Source organism: Acinonyx jubatus, chromosome C1 (assembly GCF_027475565.1).
Source record: "Acinonyx jubatus isolate Ajub_Pintada_27869175 chromosome C1, VMU_Ajub_asm_v1.0, whole genome shotgun sequence".
NCBI classification, from domain to species: domain Eukaryota; kingdom Metazoa; phylum Chordata; class Mammalia; order Carnivora; family Felidae; genus Acinonyx; species Acinonyx jubatus.
Window position 1 is genome coordinate 74,253,087 of NC_069381.1, and position 21,943 is coordinate 74,275,029.

The 21,943-nt window shown below is 38.1% G+C and overlaps 1 protein-coding gene across 1 annotated transcript in view; it reads right to left on the bottom strand.

Annotated features, from left to right (window-relative positions):
- Nucleotides 1-354: 354 nt before the first annotated feature.
- The window catches only part of LOC106968048 (guanylate-binding protein 4-like), a 39,619-nt gene continuing 18,030 nt past the window's right edge, over nucleotides 355-21,943 (bottom strand). Inside the window, exons 9-14 of the mRNA XM_027058673.2 lie at nucleotides 20,572-20,674; nucleotides 20,049-20,242; nucleotides 19,020-19,188; nucleotides 18,206-18,399; nucleotides 8,210-8,277; nucleotides 355-3,279 (exon numbers count right to left, since the gene is read on the bottom strand). Of these exons, the coding sequence (XP_026914474.1) occupies nucleotides 8,230-8,277; nucleotides 18,206-18,399; nucleotides 19,020-19,188; nucleotides 20,049-20,242; nucleotides 20,572-20,674 (708 nt within the window). The 3' untranslated portion in view covers nucleotides 355-3,279; nucleotides 8,210-8,229. The remainder of the gene's footprint in view (nucleotides 3,280-8,209; nucleotides 8,278-18,205; nucleotides 18,400-19,019; nucleotides 19,189-20,048; nucleotides 20,243-20,571; nucleotides 20,675-21,943) is intronic.

Sequence of the window (21,943 nt, forward strand, 5' to 3'; positions counted from 1 at the left end):
ATACAATACTGTATGTTAATTAGCTGGAATTAAAACAAAACTTAAAAAATTCCTACCTAATGTAATATAGTGTCAAATTGATTGAATTGAAACTACATTGTTTGTTTTTTAAGATTATGCATTTATTTTGAGAGAGAGAGAGAGAGAGAGAGAGAGAGAGAGAGAATACATGAGCAGGGGAGAAGCAGAGAGGAAGAAAGAGAATCCCAAGCAGGCTCCATGCTGTCAGTGCAGCACCCAACGTGGGGCTGGATCTCACAAACTGTGAGATCATGACCTGAGCCAAGATCAAGGGTTGGATGTTTAACTGATTGAGCCACCCAGATGTCTGAAATTACATTCTTTGATGCCCTATGCATTATGTTAAATTAAGATTTTATTTTGTTTAGATCAGTTTTAGGTTTACATAAATAAAGCAAAAAGTAAGAGTTTCCATATATCCCTTAACCCACTCCACCCCCCAGTTTTCCCCAATTATTTCCATCTTACATTAGCATGTACATTTGTTATGAATGCTGAATCAATGTTGAAAGATTATTAACTAAATTCCATATTAGAGTTCACTTAGTGTGGTACATTTTGTATGTTTTATATGTATGTACATACAGAATAGTTTCATTTCCCAAAAGACCTCCAGCTATTCATACCACGCTTCATCCCTTTGAGCCTCTAGCAACCACTGGTATTTTTACTGTTTTACCTTTTCAGAATGTCATATAGTTGGATGACAATATGTAGCCTTTCAGATGGGCTTCTGAAATTTTCACTTAGCAAATTGTACTGAAGTTTGCTTACGTCTTTTTGTGCCTTGAGAGCCCATTTCTTTTTAGGATTGAATTAACATTCCATTGACCAGATATATCACAATTTGTTTATCTATTCACCTGCTGAAGCATATGTTGGTTGCTTCTAAGTTTTGGCAATTATATATAAAGCTACTTTCAACATCTGTATGCAGGTTTTTTGTAAATTTTCAACTCATTTTGGTAAATAACTGGAGCACAATCCCTGGATCAGATGGTAAGTTAAGCACTGAGAGAAACTACAAAAATGTCTTCCAAAATGGCCAAACCATTTCGCAGTCCCACAGCAATGAATGGGAGTTATTATCACTTCATATCTTCTACTAGTGTTTGGTGTCGTCAGCATTCTAGGTTTTAGCCATTTTGGTTTGTGTTTAGTGGTATCTTTTGTGGTTTAATTTTTGTAAAATTATTTTTACAATTTTTTTTTGACATATGTAAATATTCTCTATTTTTTTATTTTTTAATTTTATTTTTTAATATATGAAATTTATTGTCAAATTGGTTTCCATACAACACCCAGTGCGCATCCCAAAAGATAGAATTTTTCCTTTGTAATGTTGATTTTTGAGAGAGAGCAGGGGAGGGGCAGAGAGATGGGGGGACATAGAATCTGAAGCAGTCTCCAGGCTCTGAGCTGTCAGCACAGAGCCCAAAGCGGGTCTTGAACTCACGAACTGCCAAGATCATGATCTGAGCCAAAGTTGGAAGCTTAACTGACTATGCCACCCAGGTGCCCCTCTTATTGTGGTTTTAATGTAGGGTTCTCTAAAGACATATGATGTGGGGCATCCTTTCAGATGCTTGCTTGACATCTGTGAATCTTTGTGAGGTGCCTGTTCAGACCTTTTGCCCATTTTTAAATTGGGTTGTTTTCTTATTCTTGAGTTTTAAGAGTTGTTTGTGTATTTTGGACATCAGTTCTTTATCAGACATGTTTTCTGTAAATTTTCTCTTAATGTGTACGTTGTCATTTCACTCTTTGAATACTGTGTTTTGAACATCAAAAGTTTTCAATTTCAATGAAGTACAACTTACCAATTTTCTTTTCATTGATTGTGATTTTTGGTAGTGTATCTAAAAAGTTATCAATAAACCAAAGGTCGCCTAGGTTTTTCCTCTATGTTATCTTCTAGGAGTTTTATGTTTTACATTTAGATCTATGATCCAACTTGAATTCATTTTTGTCAAAATTGTAAGATCTGTGTCTAGATTCTTTTTCTTTTCCTTCCTTCCTTTTTTTTTTTGTATATGAATGTGCAGTTGTTCCAGCAGCATTTATTGAAAAGATTATGCTTTATCCACTGATTTGCTCTTCCTCCTTTGTCAGAGATCAGTTAACCATAGTTGTGTGAGTCTATTTCTGGGCCCTCTATTCTGTCCCATTGATCTACTTGTCTATTCTTTTTCCAGTGCCACACAGTCTTGATTATTATAATTTTATAGTAAGTCTTAAAGCTGGGTAGTTTCAGTTTCTGACATTTTCCTCTCTGTCAGTATTTGCTGTATATTCTGGGTCTTTTGCGTCTCCATATGAACTTCAGAATTAGTTTGTCAATATCCACAAAATAACTTGCTGGCATTTTTACTGGGATTATATTGAATCTATAGGACTGACATCTTGACAATACTGAGTGTTCCCATTTATTTAGATTTTCTTTGTTTTCTTTCAACAGAGTTGTTATTTTCTTCATTAGACCTTACACATATTTTTTTTTCAGATGTATAACCTAAGTATTTCTTTCTCAGGAGTGCTAACATAAATGATATTGTGTTATTAATTTCAAATTCCACGTGTTCATTGCTGATGTATAAGCAAGCAATTGATTTTTGTATGTAAACCTTGTATCCTGCAACCTTGCTATAATCACTTATTAGTGCCAGGAATTTTTTGTTGTTGTTGATGATGTTTTGAGACTTTCTACATAAAAAAATCTATATATCTTTCCTTTTCTCTTCTTGTCTTATTTCATTAGGACTTCCAGTATGATGTTCAATAGAAGTGAAAGCAGACATCATTGCCTTGTTCCTAATCTTACGGGAAAGCATCTAGCTTTTCACCATTAAGTATGCTTGTAGGTTTTTTTCAGCTATTCTTTATCAAATTGAGGAAATACCCCACTATTCCTAATTTGTGAAAGGTTTCATCACGAGTGAGTGTTAGACTTTTGTCAAATGCTTTTTCTTCATTAACTGATATAATCATATTATTTTTCTTCTACTGTCTTGAGTTTAACCTAACTGTAAAAGCTGATGTGGCACCTTGCTTGGGAATTAGTTATTTGGCACCTAGTGTTCTCAGTCCAGGACACTTAGTGGACCCCTAACAGAAGAGTCCTATTTAGCATCCTGAAACATAAGAAGAAGGAGCCCCAAACTGATGATATCCTAAACCACATCGAGTTCCTGGAAATGCAGACTTTAAGCAGTTTCAGGCCATCAATCTATTTGATGCAATTCTTCAGCTGATAAAAATCTGGGGATAAAAGAATAAATAGTTTTAGAGTCAAGATCTATAGCTTTACAATATTCTTGAATAAGAGCAAGAGGCACTAGCTACTGTGACAGAAAGCTAAACACCACAAAACAAATACTCTGATATTGGTGGGACTGAGGAAATCTATATTAAAAAAAAAAAGGAAATAAGAAGAAACTGTTACTGCACAAATCTGAGTCAGTGAATCAGCTTAGTGAGATAGCTGTAATAAATATGTCATCTTGTTCATAATCACAGTGTGGGCTGAGCCAGTGGAAACAAGAGCTGCCCTTAGTTCAGCAGTTAGTATTTTTGAGCGTGGGGAAAAAGAATGTAAAATTTAGGAGGTTTTTATATTTGTCTGATGGATATCAGAAGGAGAAGCTTCCTCTGTGACCTGGGTTCTAGATGCTAGCATTAAATATTTGTGAATGTGGAAAAGACAAAAGGCTTGCTAATGCCACTCTCTGAGAGGTCATGGTGTCCCTCTGTTCATTTCCCTCAGCCCAGGTTCAGGTGACTGTGACTTTTCCTTCACTCCACCCTAAATTTAGTATAATTTGTTTCATGATACATCTTTGATGGTGACTACAGGTACTATCGGCATCTCCCATCCTAGTTTCTTGGCCACTCCTCAGTTTGCTCTGACCCTATTATTCCAGGAACAGATTCGATGTCTTGCAGTGAGGCTAACTGGAAAGACCATATTCACCCTTGACCCAAAGATCCAATCTGTGAAATGAAAATAATAGATAGCCAGTTTGGTCTACTTTTATTGTTTGTGATATCTGGTTCAAGATAGTGAACAAGTAAAATTTTTTAATCTCCACTCTATTTTTATTTTTTAGAGAGAAAGAGAGAGCACAAGCAGGGAAGAGGGGGAGGGGGAGGGAGGGAAGGGGGGAGAGAGAGAGAGAGAGAGGGAGAGAGAGAGAAAGAGGGAGAGGGAGAGAGAGAGGAAGAAGGAGGGGGGGGGGAGAGAGAGAGAGAGAGAGAGAGAGAGAGAGAGAATTCCAAGCAGGTGTGGAGTCTGATGCGGAGCTCCATCCCATGATCCTGGGATCACGACCTGAGCTGAAATCAAGAATCAGATGCTTGGGGCGCCTGGGTGGCGCAGTTAAGCGTCCGATTTCAGCCAGGTCACAATCTCGTGGTCCGTGAGTTCGAGCCCCACGTCAGGCTCTGGGCTGATGGCTCAGAGCCTGGAGCCTGTTTCCGATTCTGTGTCTCCCTCTCTCTCTGCCCCTCCCCCGTTCATGCTCTGTCTCTCTCTGTCCCCCCAAAAAATAAATAAAACGTTGAAAAAAAAAATTAAAAAAAAAAAAAAAGAATCAGATGCTTAACTGACTGAGCCACACAGGCGCCCTTTAACCTCCACTTTTAAAGTATCTTTAGACATGTCATCAAACCTTGCCAGGATAGTTTATTTAAAGTTAAGGAATTTTCAAAATTGAGACTTTGTCATCAGCCCAACTAAAGGCTGCTGATAAAAGCTATTACTTTACGTTTTGCCTATTTGTCATTATTATATACCTCTCAGGCCTTCAAAACTAGCATTTCCACGGTTTTTGTGTATTTAAAAACAAAGTTCTTTGGCTAACCTGTATCTTGATGAACATGAATATTTTACCATTAAATGAGAAGTAATAACTGCTAACATAATGTGAAAAACAAAGTGCTTGGCTGTCTAAAAAAGCAACAATTAATTATATTCAGGATTTTAGATGGCTACAAGAAGAGGTGCCATCACTGCTGGATCTCAAAAGATAACTCAGATTGCATCAAAGAAAAATGAGAGGAAATGTATTTTAGACCAAAAGAATGAAATGAGCAAATAAACAATGGTAGTGAGCAAATGCTAGGAATCCACTGGAGTTCACCATAGCCACAGGCTCATTAAGGATGAGGCTGAAAGATCAGGTGGGACCTGAGTAATGGGATTTATTCCAAAGGCATATAGAGTTCCACATTCTGATGGCAGGAGGAGAGAGAGTACAGTGAGGACACTGGAGATAGAGATCCCTTTAGAGGTTGCTGTCACAGCACCTCTGCTTCTACCACTCCAGGCTTGTGTGGAAGCATTCCTCCACAGGGTTCTGCAGGGATTCAGGTTCCTTCCATCTAGTTGTTCTGTACCCACTAAGAAAGCCTATTTATCTGCAAGGTCAAAGCTCCACTGCTGTCAAATTTGAACCAGTAGGAGGGAAAAGATGGAACTGGTGGGAATACAGGAGCAAATTTCTGTGGCCTAGACTCTCAAGTGACATACACATACTTCTGTTTCTATCTCCTGAGCAAACATAATCACACTGACCACTGCTAGCTTTAAGAGCAGCTAGAAAAATCTAACATCTAGCAAGGTTGTCAGGAGCTCATTTTGATAACAGAACTTTGTAATAATTAGAGCTGACATTTCTTTTATTATTGTAAAAAGGTATGCAACAATATCTGAGACAGATAATTTTAAAAGAGTCCTGAAATTAAACTTGGCCATTTTAAGGGATGGACCCAAGCTGCACTAAGGACAGAGGTCCTGTACTTTCTGAGACACAGATATTGATGTAGGAGAGGGTGGGCACATGACTATCATCCAAATAAAAAGAGTCCTTCCTCACCAACTGGATCAAGGAATCCTCCTCTGTCTCTCTCATTTTTTGTTGCTGTTATTTTTCATTTTATTTATGAAGCTATAAAGATATGATTCTAGAGATGATGAATCTAAGGCTAGTTATATTTGGATGTACAGCAGGATGTTTTTACTATTTAGCAATGAAAAAAAATAAATTTGGCGTCTCTCTTCCAGATTCCATTATTTGGAAGAAAATTTGCTGACAAGAAAAATAACTTTTTTAAAGGCTTATTTATTTATTTTGAAAGAGAGTGTGCATGTGTGAGCAGGGGAGGAGCAGAGAGAAAGAGAGAGAGTGGGAGAGAGAGAGAGGATATCCCAAGCACGTTCTGTGCTGTCAGCATGGAGCCCAACATTGGGCTTGATCTCACACAACATGAGATCATGACCCAAGCCCAAATCAAGAGTCACATGTTTAACCAACTGGGCCACCCAGGTACCCCAGGAGAAATAGCTTTTTATATTTTGCAAGTCTAAGTACCAAGAGTATACTCCTGGTAAAAGAAGAATTGTTAAAATATTCTTAAACTGATGGAAGCTAATGAGATTTAATTTAATAGAAATGACTTTTTTCATGTTTTATCAATTTAACTCCTCCCAAATGCGGTAGCATGTTGTTTTAGAGATTGTGGTTCTTTGGCACCTCGTGCACTCATCTTTAGAGAATGGTGGAAATTCTCAGACAGGAAGAGTCTCGTTTAACATCCTGTTACACAAAGTTTGGTGAAAAACCACAAAGCTGCAAATGTACCAGCCCTTCCAGAAAAGCACAGACATGAAACAATTTCAGTTCAGAAATGTGGTGAGTGCAACTGATCAGTTAAAAAATTAAATGTCTTAAAAAATAATAGCCTTTTAGGGACATAATTCACATGCTTAGGGAATTTTAGAACTGGAGAGTTTAGCAACTGTGATGTAAGAGTAAAAACAATCCAAAACCAAAATCACCTTGCATTTGCTGGATTTTGAAAAACACAGACTAAGCGAAGAGAAATCCAGAACTACATAAAATGTAAGGCAATGGAACTTGCCTAGTGGTTTGGCTGTGATAAATATGGCAACTTGCCTACATGTTGGATTGAAAAATGCATCAGTTCACTTAACTGAACTTAAGTTCAATCTTACTGCACCGAAAATATAGGTCTTAAAGGGAAAACTGAAATCACAGAGGATTTTAATTTGCAGGATGGATATTCAGGAAAGAGTCTCTAATAAGACTTGGACAGTAAAGTGCTAGTGTAACATATTTATGAGTTCGCAAAAGCGTCTTTCAAGCTACTGTATCTTTTTTTAAAAAATTTTTTTAATATTTGTTTATTTTTGAGAGACAGAGAGAGACAGAGCACGAGTGGGGAAGGAGCAGAGAGAGGGAGACACAGAATCTGAAGCAGGCTCCAGGCTCCGAGCTGTCAGCACAGAGCCCAACATGGGGCTCGAACCCACGAACCATGAGATCGTGACCCGAGCCGAAGTCGGTGTTTAACCGATGGAGTCACGCAGGCACCCCTCTAAGTGTGTCTTTGTGCCCATTCTCCAAAGAGGTTGAGGCCATGTGCCCTGTTTCTTTCATCCACCCTTACACATGCAAGACAGCTTGTGCCCTATCTCCTATGGTAACCATAGGTGGAGTCTGACACTTTGCTCATTCTTTTTTCAGGAGGATCCTTCACAGATGCAGATTGCTCTGATTCCCCTATAAAAGGTTCAAGTAAATGTACTAATGTACTAATATGAAAAACCCCCCACCCTTCTTCCAGAAACTGAATCAGAAGAACATCTTAACAAAAGTCAACTGGCGTGACCCCTCTGTAGCCTATGGTTTCCGCTGTGGTATACTGAAGGCATACGTAAGTGCACCCTACCTCAAGTATAGTCCTTTTACACATTTCCAACACTTGTCAGGAATGATCCCTTTTAAGTCTAGGAATTGTTAAATTTGTGACTTAAATGTGCGGTCTCATTATTAAGGAGTACACATTCAAAGCCTCTTCAAGTCTGATTTATAAAGGGGAAATCATTATTTTTCTGGCTTAATATTTCCTTTTTACCATTTTTGGGGGGCATCAGAAAGCTCACACAATTAAAGAGGACAGACTTTAATATTTGGGGGCATTAATTATCCATATAAGCTACCCTACAGAAGAAAGGAAGACCTAACATAATACATGAATTTCTAAGTGTCTCTGCTTTGGTCAGTACACATACACCTTAAACCTATAGCCTTTATATAGTGTTGTGCCTCAAAAGGTTTAAACATAGGTTTTAGGAACAAAAGCTGGAAGGATGAGTGGACTTACTCACCATCACACACAATGATATCCTCAGGGAATCTGTGCTTTTTGTCGCTGGAAACCGGAAGCTTCTAGTATCTATTAAAGAAATTGAAATCAGTGTGAATTCTTTACAATAAACCTCAAGACTCAGATGATTTAACTGTGATTTCTACAAACAAACATTTAACAATATTTTTTATATAAATTCTTGTCAGAGGTCGCCTGGGTGGCTCAGTCGGTTAAGCGTCCAACTTCAGCTCCGGTCTTGATTTCATAGTTCATGGGTTCAAGCCTCACGACGGGTTCTGTGCTGACAGCTCAGAGCTTGAAGCCTGCTTCAGATTCTGTGTCTCCCTCTCTCTCCCTGCCCCTTTCCTGCTCATGCTCTCTTTCTGCCTCTCCCCTGCTCACACTCTATCTCTGTCTCAAGAATAAACATATATAAAAAAATTTTTTTTAATAAAAAACAAAAAAAAGAAATTCTTGTTGGGCATCAAAAATAAGGCATGTTGGGGTGCCTGGGTGGCTCAATCAGTTAGGTGTGTGACTCTTAGTTTCAAGTCAAGTCATGATCTCATGGTTTGTGAGTTCAAGCTCTATAGTGGGCTCTAGGCTGTCAGTGCAGAGCCTGCTTGGGATTCTCTGTCTCCCTCTCTGTCTGCCCTTCCTGCACTCTCTCTCTCTCAAAAATAATATAAATAAACAAAAAAATAAGGTATGCTATCTAACTCATTATTCAAGGAAGTCCTTAATACCAAATATGACCACAGTTGTATAGAAAAAGTTTATGACAACTATAAGGAGGCAAAAATTCTAAATCAGATATTAGCAAACAATACAATCCCCATCAAAATTCCAATGACATTTTTCACAGAAATAGAAAAAATAATCCTAAAATTTATATGGAATCACAAAAGATCCCAAATAAAAAAAGTCATCCTAAGAAAGCAGAACAAAACTAGAGGTATCACATTTCCTGATTTCAAACTTTATCATGAAACTACAGTAATCAAAACAGTTATCAAAAAATTAATAATAGAATTACCATATGAGCCAGCAATCCCACTGTGGGTATACTTCTGAATGAAATGGAAGCACTATCTCGAAGAGATATTTGAACCCCACGTTCACTGCAGCATGATTCACAGTAGCCAAAATGTGGAAACAACCTAATTTTTATCAATGGATTAATAGACAAAGACGATGCGTGTGTGTGTGTGTGTGTACTATTGTATAGACAATGGAATGGAATATTACTGAGTCATGAAAAAGAAGGGAATCCTGTCATTTGCAACCACATGGATGAACACTGAGGGCATTTTGTTAAGTGAAATAAGTCAGAGAAAGATGAATAGTGTATGTTCCCACTTACATATGGAATCTTAAAAAGGTAAGGTCATAAAAAAAGAGTATAATGGTGGTTGCCAGGGACTAAGGGGTAGGGGAAATAGAGAGATGTTGGTCAAAGAGTACAAATTCTCAGATATAAGATAAGTAAGATATGGGATCTAATCAATGCACAACATGGTGACTATAATTAAAATGCTGTATTACATACTTCTAAGTTGTTAAGAGAATAGATCTTAAGTGTTATCACCACACACACAAAAGTAATCACAATTATGTAAAAGGATGGAGGTGTTAACTATTCTTATTGTGGAAATAATTTTACAAAGTATACATGTATCTAGTCATCACATTGCACACATTAAACTTACATATGTTATATGTCAAAAAGATTTCAATAAATCTGGAGAAAAAAAGATCATGTCATCTGCAAAGAGAGATAATTTTACTTCTTCCTTTCTAGTTTGGATGCCTTCTATTTCTTTTTCTTGCTAATTGCTCTGGCTAGGACTTCCAGTACAATGCTGAATAGAACTGGTGAAGGAGTGCATTCTTGTCTTGTTCCCAATCTTAGCAGAAAAGCTTTCAACCTTTCACCATTGAGTGTGAAATTAGCTGTGAGTTTTTTATTTATGGCCTTTGTTTCGTGGAGGTAGTTTCCTTCTACTTCTACTTTGTCGAGGATTGTTAACATGAAAAGGTGTTGAATTTTGTCAGATGTTTCTTCCTTATGAATTGAGACTATCATTTTTCTCCCCTCCATTTTGTTAATGTCATGAATTACATTGGTCGATGATCATCCCTTAATCTAGGGGAGTGGGCAATGTGGCTTTTTCTTGATTGGGGTTCACTTGACTGTTGTGTTTATTTTGTTTTCTAGAGGTTCTATAAGATTATTTTAGTCATATTATTATTATTATTGTTGTTGTTGTTATTATTATTTTAATGTCTCTATGAGGGAACAAGGGCTTGGAGCTTCTAGTCTGCCATTTTGTGGGCATTATCTTCATAGTGAATTCTGTTTTGATCACACATATTATTTGTATTGGAGTCAAGCAAAATGTAATATAATTTTCCTGTGCTGGTATGTTCCCCCCTGCTGTTGGCCATGCAGATACTAGGTAGGCCAAAGGAGACCACTGGCATGGTCATATCAGCTTTCCTAAGCTTCCTTAACCTATTTCCTATATTCCTGGAGAGAGGACTGCTCTATTTTTTCTTTGAATTTCTATACAGCAGCCAACACTGAAGAGTCTTCTTAACAAATACATTTCCAAGGGCTATTCAACTCCAGCTTAAGAGGTGAGAAGGTAGCAACAAATAAGGCAGGCTGTAGACTAAGTTTGAGGAAATAGAGATGGTAACGTAAAAATGGCCAAGCAACTTACATCTTACTTCATCCAAATACCATGTACACAAATGGCTTGAACTTGTCTTCTTACAAGATTGTCCAAGATGTGTTTGAAATCATTCTTTGATTACTTCAATGATTCAACAATTATTTCCTATTCACTATTATGTAAGACACCTTTTACTGGGAGGCTTATCTTTGGGTATTTACAACATTTATTACAAAAGGAAGTTTATGACTAAACATGGAAGTGGTGAAGATCCCTTTTACTCTGCCCTATTGTCCTTTACTTCACTCTTAATCTTTTCCAGTTATCATTTCTTGTAAATACTGCTTTGTTGAATGTTCCTCATTCTTTTTCTCTCTATGGTTATCATTCACTGCAGCTAGTATGTTTCCTAAGGCTTAAGGTGTTACCTGATAAAAAGTATGTCCTGAAAAGAGGCAGCTCATTCAGACAGAAGATAATGTATATGATGTGTGTTGGCCATATGTGTTAGGGAGATTTCATGGGGAAGTAGGGCTTATCCCTGCTTCTTTCCTTTACCAGAACATGCATATGGACAGTATGAGATGCATTCCTCTGAGTGATATCAATGGGTCACTAGGGACTGATTCAGCTAGTGGACTTTCACTCCAATGGCTTTGGTTGGGGAAAGTAGAAGGTGGCTAAACTTTGACTCACAACGTTAAGAAAATAGAACTGTGCCCTAAAGGCTTTAGAGAGAATGAAATCCAGAATCATGATACCTCCAGTTTTGTTTTTCTTTTTCACGACTGCTTTGGCTATCTGGGGTATTTTGTGGTTCCATACAAATTTTAGGATTGTTTGTTCTAGCTTTGTGAAAAATGTTGGTGGTATTTTGATAGGGATTGCATTAAAATGTGTAGACTGCTTTGGTAGTATAGACATTTTAAGTATGTTTGTTCTTCTAATCCATGAGCATTGAATGCTTTTCCATTAAGAGCCATATTACAAAGCTGAGTCATCAAGATACTATGGTGCTGGCATAAAAACAGACACATTGATTAGTGCAACAGAATAGAAAACCCAGAAATGAACCCCAACTATACGGTCAACTAATCTTTGATAAAGCAGGAAAGAATATCCAATGAAAAAAGAGTCTCTTCAACAAACGGGGCTGGGAAAACTGGACAGCAACATGCAGAAGAATAAAAGTGGACCACTTTCCTACACCACACACAAAAATAAATTCAAAATTGATGAAAGACCTAAATGTGAGACAGGAAACCATCAAAATCTTAGAGGAGAACACAAGCAGCAACCTCTTTGACCCTGGAGCAGCTTCTTACTAGACACATCACTGAAGGAAAGGGAAACAAAAGCAAACATGAACTATTGGGACTTCAAGATACAAAGCTTCTGCACAGTGAAGGAAACAATCAACAAAACTAAAATGCAGCCTATGGAATGGGAGAAGATATTTGCAAACGACATATCTGATAAACGGTTAGAATCCAAAATATATAAACAACTTATCTAACTCAACACCCAAAAACCAAATAACCCAGTTAAGAAATGGGCAGAAGACATGACATTTTTCTAAGAAGACATCCAGATGGCTAATAGACACATAAAAAGATACTCAACATCACTCATCATCAGGGAAATACAAATTAAAACCATAATCAGATACCACCTCACACCTGTCAGAATAGCTAAAATTAACAACTAAGGCAACAACAGGTATTGGTGAGCATGCAAAGAAAGGGGAACCCTCCTGCACTGCTGGTGGGAATGCAACTGGTATAGCCACACTAGAGAACAGTTTGGAGGGTCCTCAAAAAGCTAAAAATAGAACTACCTTTGAAGATCTGGGGTTTATGTGGTGGGCTCTGTGCTGGGAGTTAGATTCACAATGATGAAAAAGTCTGAGCACCTGAGATCAAGAGAGGAGGAGAGATGCCTATAAACAGGCTATTTCAATGTCACAATTAGTAAAAAGTGCTCTAACAGGGGTGACGATAAGGAACACAGAGGAGGAACAGATCAACTGCCTCCTTGGGAAGTCAGGACAGATAGGGGCTAGCAAATAATGAGAATGTAGTATGGTGGCAGGATGTTTGTATGCAATATACAAAGACACAGAATCCAAAAATAACATGTGCAGCTTGCAGAATCACAAGTAGTTCATTCTAGCTATATCACATTCTACAGCACAAGGCAGCTGGAAAAGGAATTCCGGAAAAATCTAGTTGATACTGAAGAACAATTTTTCTAATTCACTCCCTTTATAAGCATGGGGCTGGAACATAGAGGCATTCTAGCAAACTTCCCAAGTGACTATATAGCAAAAGAAATTAGATTTCACGTACAGCATGGTGATTATCATTAATAATAGTGTTGTATGTATTTGAAAGTTGCCAGGACAGTAAATCTTAAAAAGTTCTCACCACAAGAAAAAAAGTGCAACTGTGCATGGTGATGGGCGGCAACTAGACTGGGGGTGACCATTTCCCAGTGTATATAAATGCTGGATCAGTATGTTGTACACCCGAAACTAATATAATGTTATATGCCAATTATACCTCAGTAAAAAAAGAAATTAGAGACTGGAACATCGAAAGGTCATAATTAAAGCAAGATTAGGATGCATATCTTATGGTTTTCAGCTCCCTGTTGTAATCAGCAGACTCTTCCTACTGCACTGAGGTATGCTGTTTCAAGGAGCATAACTGCTTCCACCCTATTACTAAATGTTCCTTTTCCATGTATTTTTATTTTAGTTTTAATTTTAGCAGTTTTAAGTCTTTATTTCTGAATATGTAACAGTAATACCATACAAAATGTAAGAGGCATGAGAAGAATATATGACATAAAGTTAGCTACCCTCTCAAGCCTCACATCAACTACACAGGTCCATCCTCAGTCACAATCATAGTTACTAGTTTATATTTTTCCTGAGACATGTAAAATACATGTGCATATTCATTATATTTAAATTTTCTAGTAGCAACTATGCATACTTTCCGGATGTTTTTTTACTTTATGCTAAATCTAGAGATCTTCTCATATTAGTACAGAGTTTTCCCTTTCATTGTAGTGACCATAGAATACTCTTGTACAAATGCCCCATGATTTCTATTACCAGCACCTGACAGTTGTTTTCTGATTTTGTGCCATACACATGTGCTGTAACATATATCCTAGCACGTATGACATTGGCACACGTACAATTAAATCTATAAGATAAATTCCTAAATTTGAACTTGCTGGATCAAAGGTATGTGCATTTAATACCTTGATATAGAATTGTTCCAATCTGTACTTTCTCGAAAATATGGGAAATTTCCTATTTCTCCAAATCCTTGGCAACTTAGTATCCCATCAAATGTGTTTTTCTTTGCTAACCTTACGGATGAAACAGGAGCCTCAAAACTTTATTTTGCGTATCTCATATTATTAGCAAAGTTGAATATATTTCATTTCTTCTAATATATTTGCCCATTTTGGGGGGACAGGGGTGTTCTTTTTCCAACTGCTTTAAAGAGATCATTATGGCTTAAAGAAATTATATTATTTTTTCTGATACATATTAAAATGAATTCCTCATTTTGCCAGCTTTACTTTGCTCATGTTTTTCTATGAAGAACTTTTTTTCTTAGACAAATGAATTCATCAGTATTTTCTTTTATCTACCTCAGTATGACTTATTTCATTTAGCATAATACCCTCTAGTTCCATCCAGGTTGTCCCAAATGACACAATCTCATCCTTTTTTATGGCCATGTAACACTCCATTGTGTGTGTGTGTGTGTGTGTGTATACATACATACATATATATATACATATACATATATATATATACATATACATATACATATATATATATATATACACACACCACATCTTCTTATCTGTTTATCAATGGACACTTAGATTGCTTTCATATCTTGGCTACTGTAAATAATGCTAGAAGAAACATGGGGGAGCACTTTTTGAATTAGTGTTTTTGTTTTCTTTGGGCATATACTCTGTAGTGTAATTACTGGATCATACGGTATTTCTATTCTTAATTTTTTGAGGAGACTCCATACTGTTTTCATAGTGGTTATATCAATTTACATTCCCATCAACAGTGAATGAGGGTTCCTTTTTCTCCACAACCTTGCCAACACTTGTTATTTCTTGTCTTTTGATTTTAGTCACTCTGGTGTGAGGTGGTATTTCACTGTAGTTTTTTTTTTTAACTTTTTTTTCAACGTTTATTTATTTTTGAGAGAAAAAGACAGAGCATGAGTGGGAAAGGGGCAGAGAGAGAGGGAAACACAGAATCCAAAGCAGACTCCAGGCTCTGAGCTGTCAGCATAGAGCCTGATGTGGGGCTCAAACTCACAAGCTGTGAGATCATGATCTGAAGTCAGATGCTTAAGTGACTGAGCCACCCAGGCACCCCTATCTCACTGTAGTTTTGATTTGATTTCACTCATAAGTGGAATCTAAGAAAAACCACAAATGAATAAACAAACAAAAAGTAGTACCAGACAGAGAACAAACTGATGGTTTCCAGAGGGGAAGGAGGTGTGGGGAATGGGCAAAATAGATGAAGGGAGTGGGAAAGGCTTCCAGTTATGGAATGAATAAGTCACAGGAATAAAAATCACAGCATAGGGAATACAGTCAACGATACTGCAACAGCAATGTACAGTGCCAGATGCTGGCTAAACTTGTGGTGAGCATAGCATAATGTATAAACTTGTCAAATCACTATGTTGCACACCTGAAACTAGTGTAACATTGTGTGTCAACGACATTTTAAATATAGATATTTTAAATATATCTTTATATTTTACATTTTAAAAAAGATATTTTAAATATATCTTTTTTATCTATTTCCATTATGTCATACTTAGAAAGGTCCTACTGGGGCACCTGGGTGGCTCAGTCGGTTAAGCGTCCACCTTTGGCTCAGGTTATGATCTCACCGTTCGTGAGTTCAAGCCCCGCGTTGGACTCTGTGCTGACAGGTCAGAGCCTGGAGCCTGCTTCAGACTGTGTCTTCCTCTCTCTTGGCCCCTCCCCCACCCACAGTCTGTCTGTCTGTCTGCCTCTCTCTCTCTCTCTCAAAAATAAACATTAAAAATTTTTTTTAAAAAAAGAAGGTCCTACCTACTCCCATATTATTTTTTAAGTCCCCCCTATTATTTAATTTTATGCTGTAATTTTTCATGTTTGTATCTTTGAACCATCCGAAATTTACCTGGACCATCTTGAAATTTACATGTAAAGGAGAACCCAACTTTTCTTTTTCAGATGGCTGCCTATAGTTCAAACACCATTGGCTGAATATCCCATATTCCTTCACACAAGAAAATGCCCAAATTATCTGCTGAATTTCTGCATGACTTTGCACACATTTCTTTTCTTTTCTTTTTTAAATTTTTGAGAGAAAGAGAGAGTGCGAGTAGAGGGGGAGAGACAGAAAGAGAATGAAAGAGAATCTCAAGCAGGCTCCATGCTCAATGTGGATGGAGTCCCAGATGGGGCTTGATCCCACAACCATGGGATCATGACCTGAGCTGAAATCAAGAGTCAGATGCTCAACCAACTGAACCACCCAGAAGCTTCATGCACCAATTTCTAAACTTCCAAGTCTGTTTTGTCATTGTTTCAATATTCAGATGTTAGTACCACAATGCTAATTCTTGGGATGTTTTAACATGTGGCTAAGGCTAGTTCCCTTTCATTTGTCTTTTTTCAGGATTGCACTGAATATTTTTGTTTTTGGCTTTTCCATAAAACTTTCAGAATTAATTTATCTACTTCTTGAAAAATTATGTTTGACATATTTTTGGATCACATTAAATGTCCATATTAACTTAATATTGAAATTTTAATTTCTGTCCATTTTTATAAATTGTGTCTTACATAGCTTTTAAAAAATTTTGTTCATGTAAATTTTACGTACTTCATGATTTTATTCTGTAGTATCATATTGCTTTTGATGTTACTAATTTTGTCAACATGAAGTTTATCTTTTCTGGGTAAGACCTTCATATATTTAGATAATTACTTTTTAAACTTTGTTAAATGAAACTAACATGACACATATACCTCAAAAATGAGTCACAGCATAACAAGTCTCATTCTATAATTTCCTAACAGGAATTATGAGCTTATTTCATTTGTGATCCCAGAACTTTAAATCCTTCAAAAGCAGTTTTTCTTGGGTTTCTAAAAGGGAGAGTTCACTTTTGAAAGTCCCCAATTATCAAGTTGGGTTTCACTTTTAACACTAGCAGCTAAGCTAAGCATACCCATCTTCATACCTTCTTCTCTATCTTCATAGTGTTCCTTGATGGGGTTTTTCAATATATCCATGTATTTGAAACTGATGGTAAGAGTATCTATGGCATGTAACTTCCTAATTTTCTCAGGATCATCTCACTGAGGGTAGGGAGATGCTGAGTCAAGACTGAGAACTATTACAGAAATGTGTTCCAGTTCTAACGATGCCCTTTGGGAGAGAATGTAGGTTTGATTCTAACTATTTCTCAGTTCTGCTTGAGGTATGATGGCCAAAACCATCTACAAAAAATGAGAATTGCTAACACTGTGCAGAAAACAGGCTATCAAGCTGCATACTGGAATAAGGAAGACTATTCCCTTGGGCTTTATAGAGTAACACACAGATCTGGAAACAAATACAGCAAGTTATAGGGCTTTCAGAATTCTATATTTCATATCAGGAATAATCTGATACTTTCAGAACCCAGTAGATGTATTTTAGATGTATCTGATGGTTACACTAATATCCTAAAGACTATAGTATTGAGGTCCTACCCAATCCAAGCATTAAGAGAACATGCTGTAGTCACTACAAACAGCAACCTACCAATCTGCGGATGTTATTTGTTCATTTCAAAGACGAACACTAGAGGGGCACCTGGGTGGTTCAGTCAGTTAAGCATCCACCTTTGGCTCAGGTCATGATCTTGTGGTTCATGAGTTCGAGCCCCGCGTTGCACTCTGGGCTGACAGCTCAGAGACTGGAGCCTGCTTCAGATTCTGTGTGTGTGTGTCTCTCTCTGCCTCCCCTCCCTTCCCCACCCTACTGGAGTTCTGTCTCTCTCTTAAAAATAAATAAATATTAAAAAAAAAAAAAAGACTACCACTACAGAAAGTGTTGGAGTTGTGTGGATTTAAGGACCTCAGCAGGATCCAGAAGGATTTGAGGTTCTAATGAATTATATACTTTTTATGATTCTCCCTGGGATCTTGATTTCTATTAGTATTGGCTCTCCCCTTCCTCAGGAACCAGGGCACTGTCCGTGGAGCACTGCCCAGCTCTGTGCAAGGCTTACCTTCAGCTTGTGCATCAGCACTTTTTCCTGCTCTCTCAGAAGGCTTTCTATTTCCTTCTCCAACTTCTCTCTCATTTGGGGTATGTTTTCCCTGAAGCTTCTCTCTTGAGACTCCATTTTTTGTGGCTGCTCTTTGTGTTTCTGAGTTAGCAGCTCCTGCTCCTTCTCAGTTGCCTGCTTCTTAGCCCGCTCAGCTGTTCCACGAATGGTTTAGAGAGAGAAGAAAGCAATGGTCAGGTCTGATGATTTTATTCTGCAGTATCTCATCTGTTTTGCTGCAATTGCAAATTCAGCTTTTCCTTACATTTATCTTTTATTAAAATTATTATTATTTTTTTAATATTTATTTTCAAGAGAGAGAGAGAGAGAGAGAGAGAGAGAGGGAGGGAGGGAGGATGAGTGGGGGAGGAGCAGAGAGAGGGAGACACAGAATCCAAAGCGGGCTCCAGTATCCGAGCTGTCAGCACAGAGCCCGATGCGGGGCTCGAATTCACGGACCACAAGTTCATGACCTGAGCCAAAGTCGGACTCTCAACCCACTGAGCCACCCAGGCCCCCTACGTTTATCTTTTAACAATCTTGTTTACCATTTCTTTTATTTGATCAAAATGAAGTATGTCTTTTGTATGTCAGGTCTTAGTAATCATTAATCACTGTTGATCTTTAAACTTTTGTTAAAAGAAACTAATAGGACACGTGCTTCCAAAATAAGTCACAGCATCACAAAAACCCTCATTTTATGAATCCCTAAAAGGAATTCTGAACCTATGTCATTATGAGCTGAGAATCTTCATCCCCAAACCAGGTAACTCACTATGATCTGGCGTTTCTTTACTGAATACTCCATCAGTCACATCAATAATCCACTGACCCAACAAATATTTATCTTTATTTGCCACAATCTCTTTTTTTAGTAGCTGTATCTCTCTACGCAACTTCTCAGATTTCTTTTCAAATCCCTCATTACGAAGTTCTTCTTGGACCTATAAAAAAGAAAGAGTTCACTTCTGAAAATCTCTATTATCAAAAGCAAGGGTTTTGAGTCTAACAGTTTCAGCACTGAAGAACCATGTCTACTGCACTATCACCCGAGAGTGCTCTTTGATGAGTCGATCCTGGAGAGTGGGAGTATCCATGGTTTACACCTTCCCACAATTCCCTCAGCACCATCTCACCAAGAGTGGGGTGGGGTCAGGCTAGATCAGACCTAAGAACTATCCTCTTAGTTCCAGCAGTGAGGATGTCCTTCAGGGGGATGTAGGATTAATTCTATTTCTCAGTTCCACCAAGGTAGCATGAACACACACGTCTAACAAAAATGGGAAGTGCTGATCCCCTCTAGAACACTGGCTGTCAAGCATCAGACTGAGTCGAAGAATTACTTTTCCTCTGTGCTCTGTCGGACGACTCACACAGATCTGGAAACAAATGCAGCGAATTTTAGAGCTTTCAGAATCCTGTATTTCAAGTCTTTCTGATACTTTTAAGATAAGCTGGAGTTCTTTTAGGTCTGTTTGATGGCTGAACCAAGAATCCTAAGGACGAGCAGACTAGGGCCTTATTTAATTTGGGTCCAATGAAACCATCCTAACAATCACCACAAACAGCAGCCCAGCACCCTTAGGGATGTTAATTGCATACTACAAATTCTCTAACTACATAAGCCTTTGGAATTTGTGGACTTAAGAGCCCCAGCAGGGTCCAGAAAGATCTGAGGTTTTAATGAATCGTATGTCTTTTATGATTCTCCCTGGGATCATGATTTTTAATAGTTTGGCTCTCTCCTTCTTCAGGAACCAGGGCACTGTCCATGGAGCACTGCCCAGCTCTGTGCAAGGCTTACCTTCAGCTTGTGCATCAGCATTTTTTCCTGTTCTCTCTGAAGACTTTCTCTTTCCTTCTCCAACTTCTCTCTCAGTTGGGCTATGTTTTCCCTGAAGCCTCTCTCTTGAGCCTCCATTTTTTGCAGCTGCTCCTTGTGTTTCTGAGTTAGCAGCTCCTGCTCCTTCTCAGCTGCCTCCTTCTTAGCCCGCTCAGCTGTTCCACGAATGTTTTAGAGAAGAAAGCAACAGTCAGGTCTGATTCTACTCTCCTTAGCACAGATACCAAACTGACTTTGAAAAGGAAGCTGAGAAGCCCCCAAATCATGTGGGTCACCAAGAGCACATTTCAGAATATGATGGAGATGGCCCTCCTTGTCTGCCTGATATAAAAAGACAACTCTGACTGTTATATGTGTATTTAGCAGTGTTGTTCCACAGTAGGAGAGGAAGCTCTTTGTTTCATGCAGGTTTTGCCCTCATTTCTGTCTGGAGGTAGTGCAGCAACCCACCCACTCTGCTATGAGCTCAGCCCTGCACCTGTACCTGCGAGCGCCTTCTCTTGACAGGTGAGGGCTTTGTCTCCCTGCAGGATGGATTTCTCTATTGCCACTTGGGACTGTAAGAAGTGCTGGAGAACTTCATCTGCCTGAGGAAACAAGGAGAAGAGACATGACATGCAGCACACATTGTGTCTTTTGGGGGAAATTATTGTTCTACAAAGTCACAAATCTGGCCTTGTAAATTTTTCACTTGCTTAGATATCCCTCACTAACTTTCCTTCTATGCCTCCAATATAAATTCTGAGTTCTTCTGTGAGACCTGAAACCTTCCACTGCAGCCTCCTTTGCAGCCCTCCATCCTTCTTTCCAGTGAAGCTTTCCACTATCCACCCCAGGTGCCGCCCAGCAGACTTCAGTTTGTATGTAAACAGGGACTCCTGTTTCCTCAAACATTTGCTCAGTCTATTTTCTGCCAGGATGCTCATCTACCCTTTCTTAACTAGGATAACATTTATGGATACTTCATCCTGTAACTCCTATTGCTCTTTCAGAGTGCTTTGCTAAGCTACCTTTCCAGTTTGGAGGATGGCCAATTACTCTGAGCGGCCCTACCGGCTCTCCCCTTGCTGGTAGTATAACTCTGGGCAAGTTTTTACTTCTTTGTGTATTGCATTTCTCAACTGCATAACTATAGTATCTAAGTTATAATAATATTCTGAGCATTAAATTGACAATCCAACCAAAATACCTGATTATAGGTTATTTACTATATGCATGGCATAGTAAGGGGGTGCTGAACATGTCTACTAGTTTTTTTTGAGAGAGAGAGAGAGAGAGAAAGAGAGAGAGAATGCAAATGAGCAGGGGAAGGACAGACGGACAGGGAGAGAGAGAGAATCTTATGCAGGCTCCACGCCCAGCATGGAGCCCAATTCAGGGCTCAATTTTATGACCATGAGATCATGACCTGAGCTGAAATCAAGAATCGGACACTCACCTACTGAGCCACACAGGGGCCCCATCAGCCAATATCATAATGATTGTTATCATCAATAATCATTACCATTATTTTACTATCTGCTCATCAAAGTATGATAATTATATATTTGCCCAATTTTTTGTCTTCACTTCAGGTAATATCATCATCTTGAGAACAACGGTTGTGTTTACTCTTTGTATCCTCTATACTTAGCAAAGAAATGGCCACATTGTTTGATAAAGAAAAGTTATTCTCTTTAACCCAGAATTCCCGAAATATTGCAAATATATTTCCAGTTCCTTCAACAACATATAACTAATTGTGGATAAAAACTAAAAGTGTGGAGATATTGCCCTGCTCTGCTTTCTCCATAAAAATGGTGCTATGACCTTAGATTTTCAGAAAAAGCAACAAACACCCTTTGACTCTATGATTC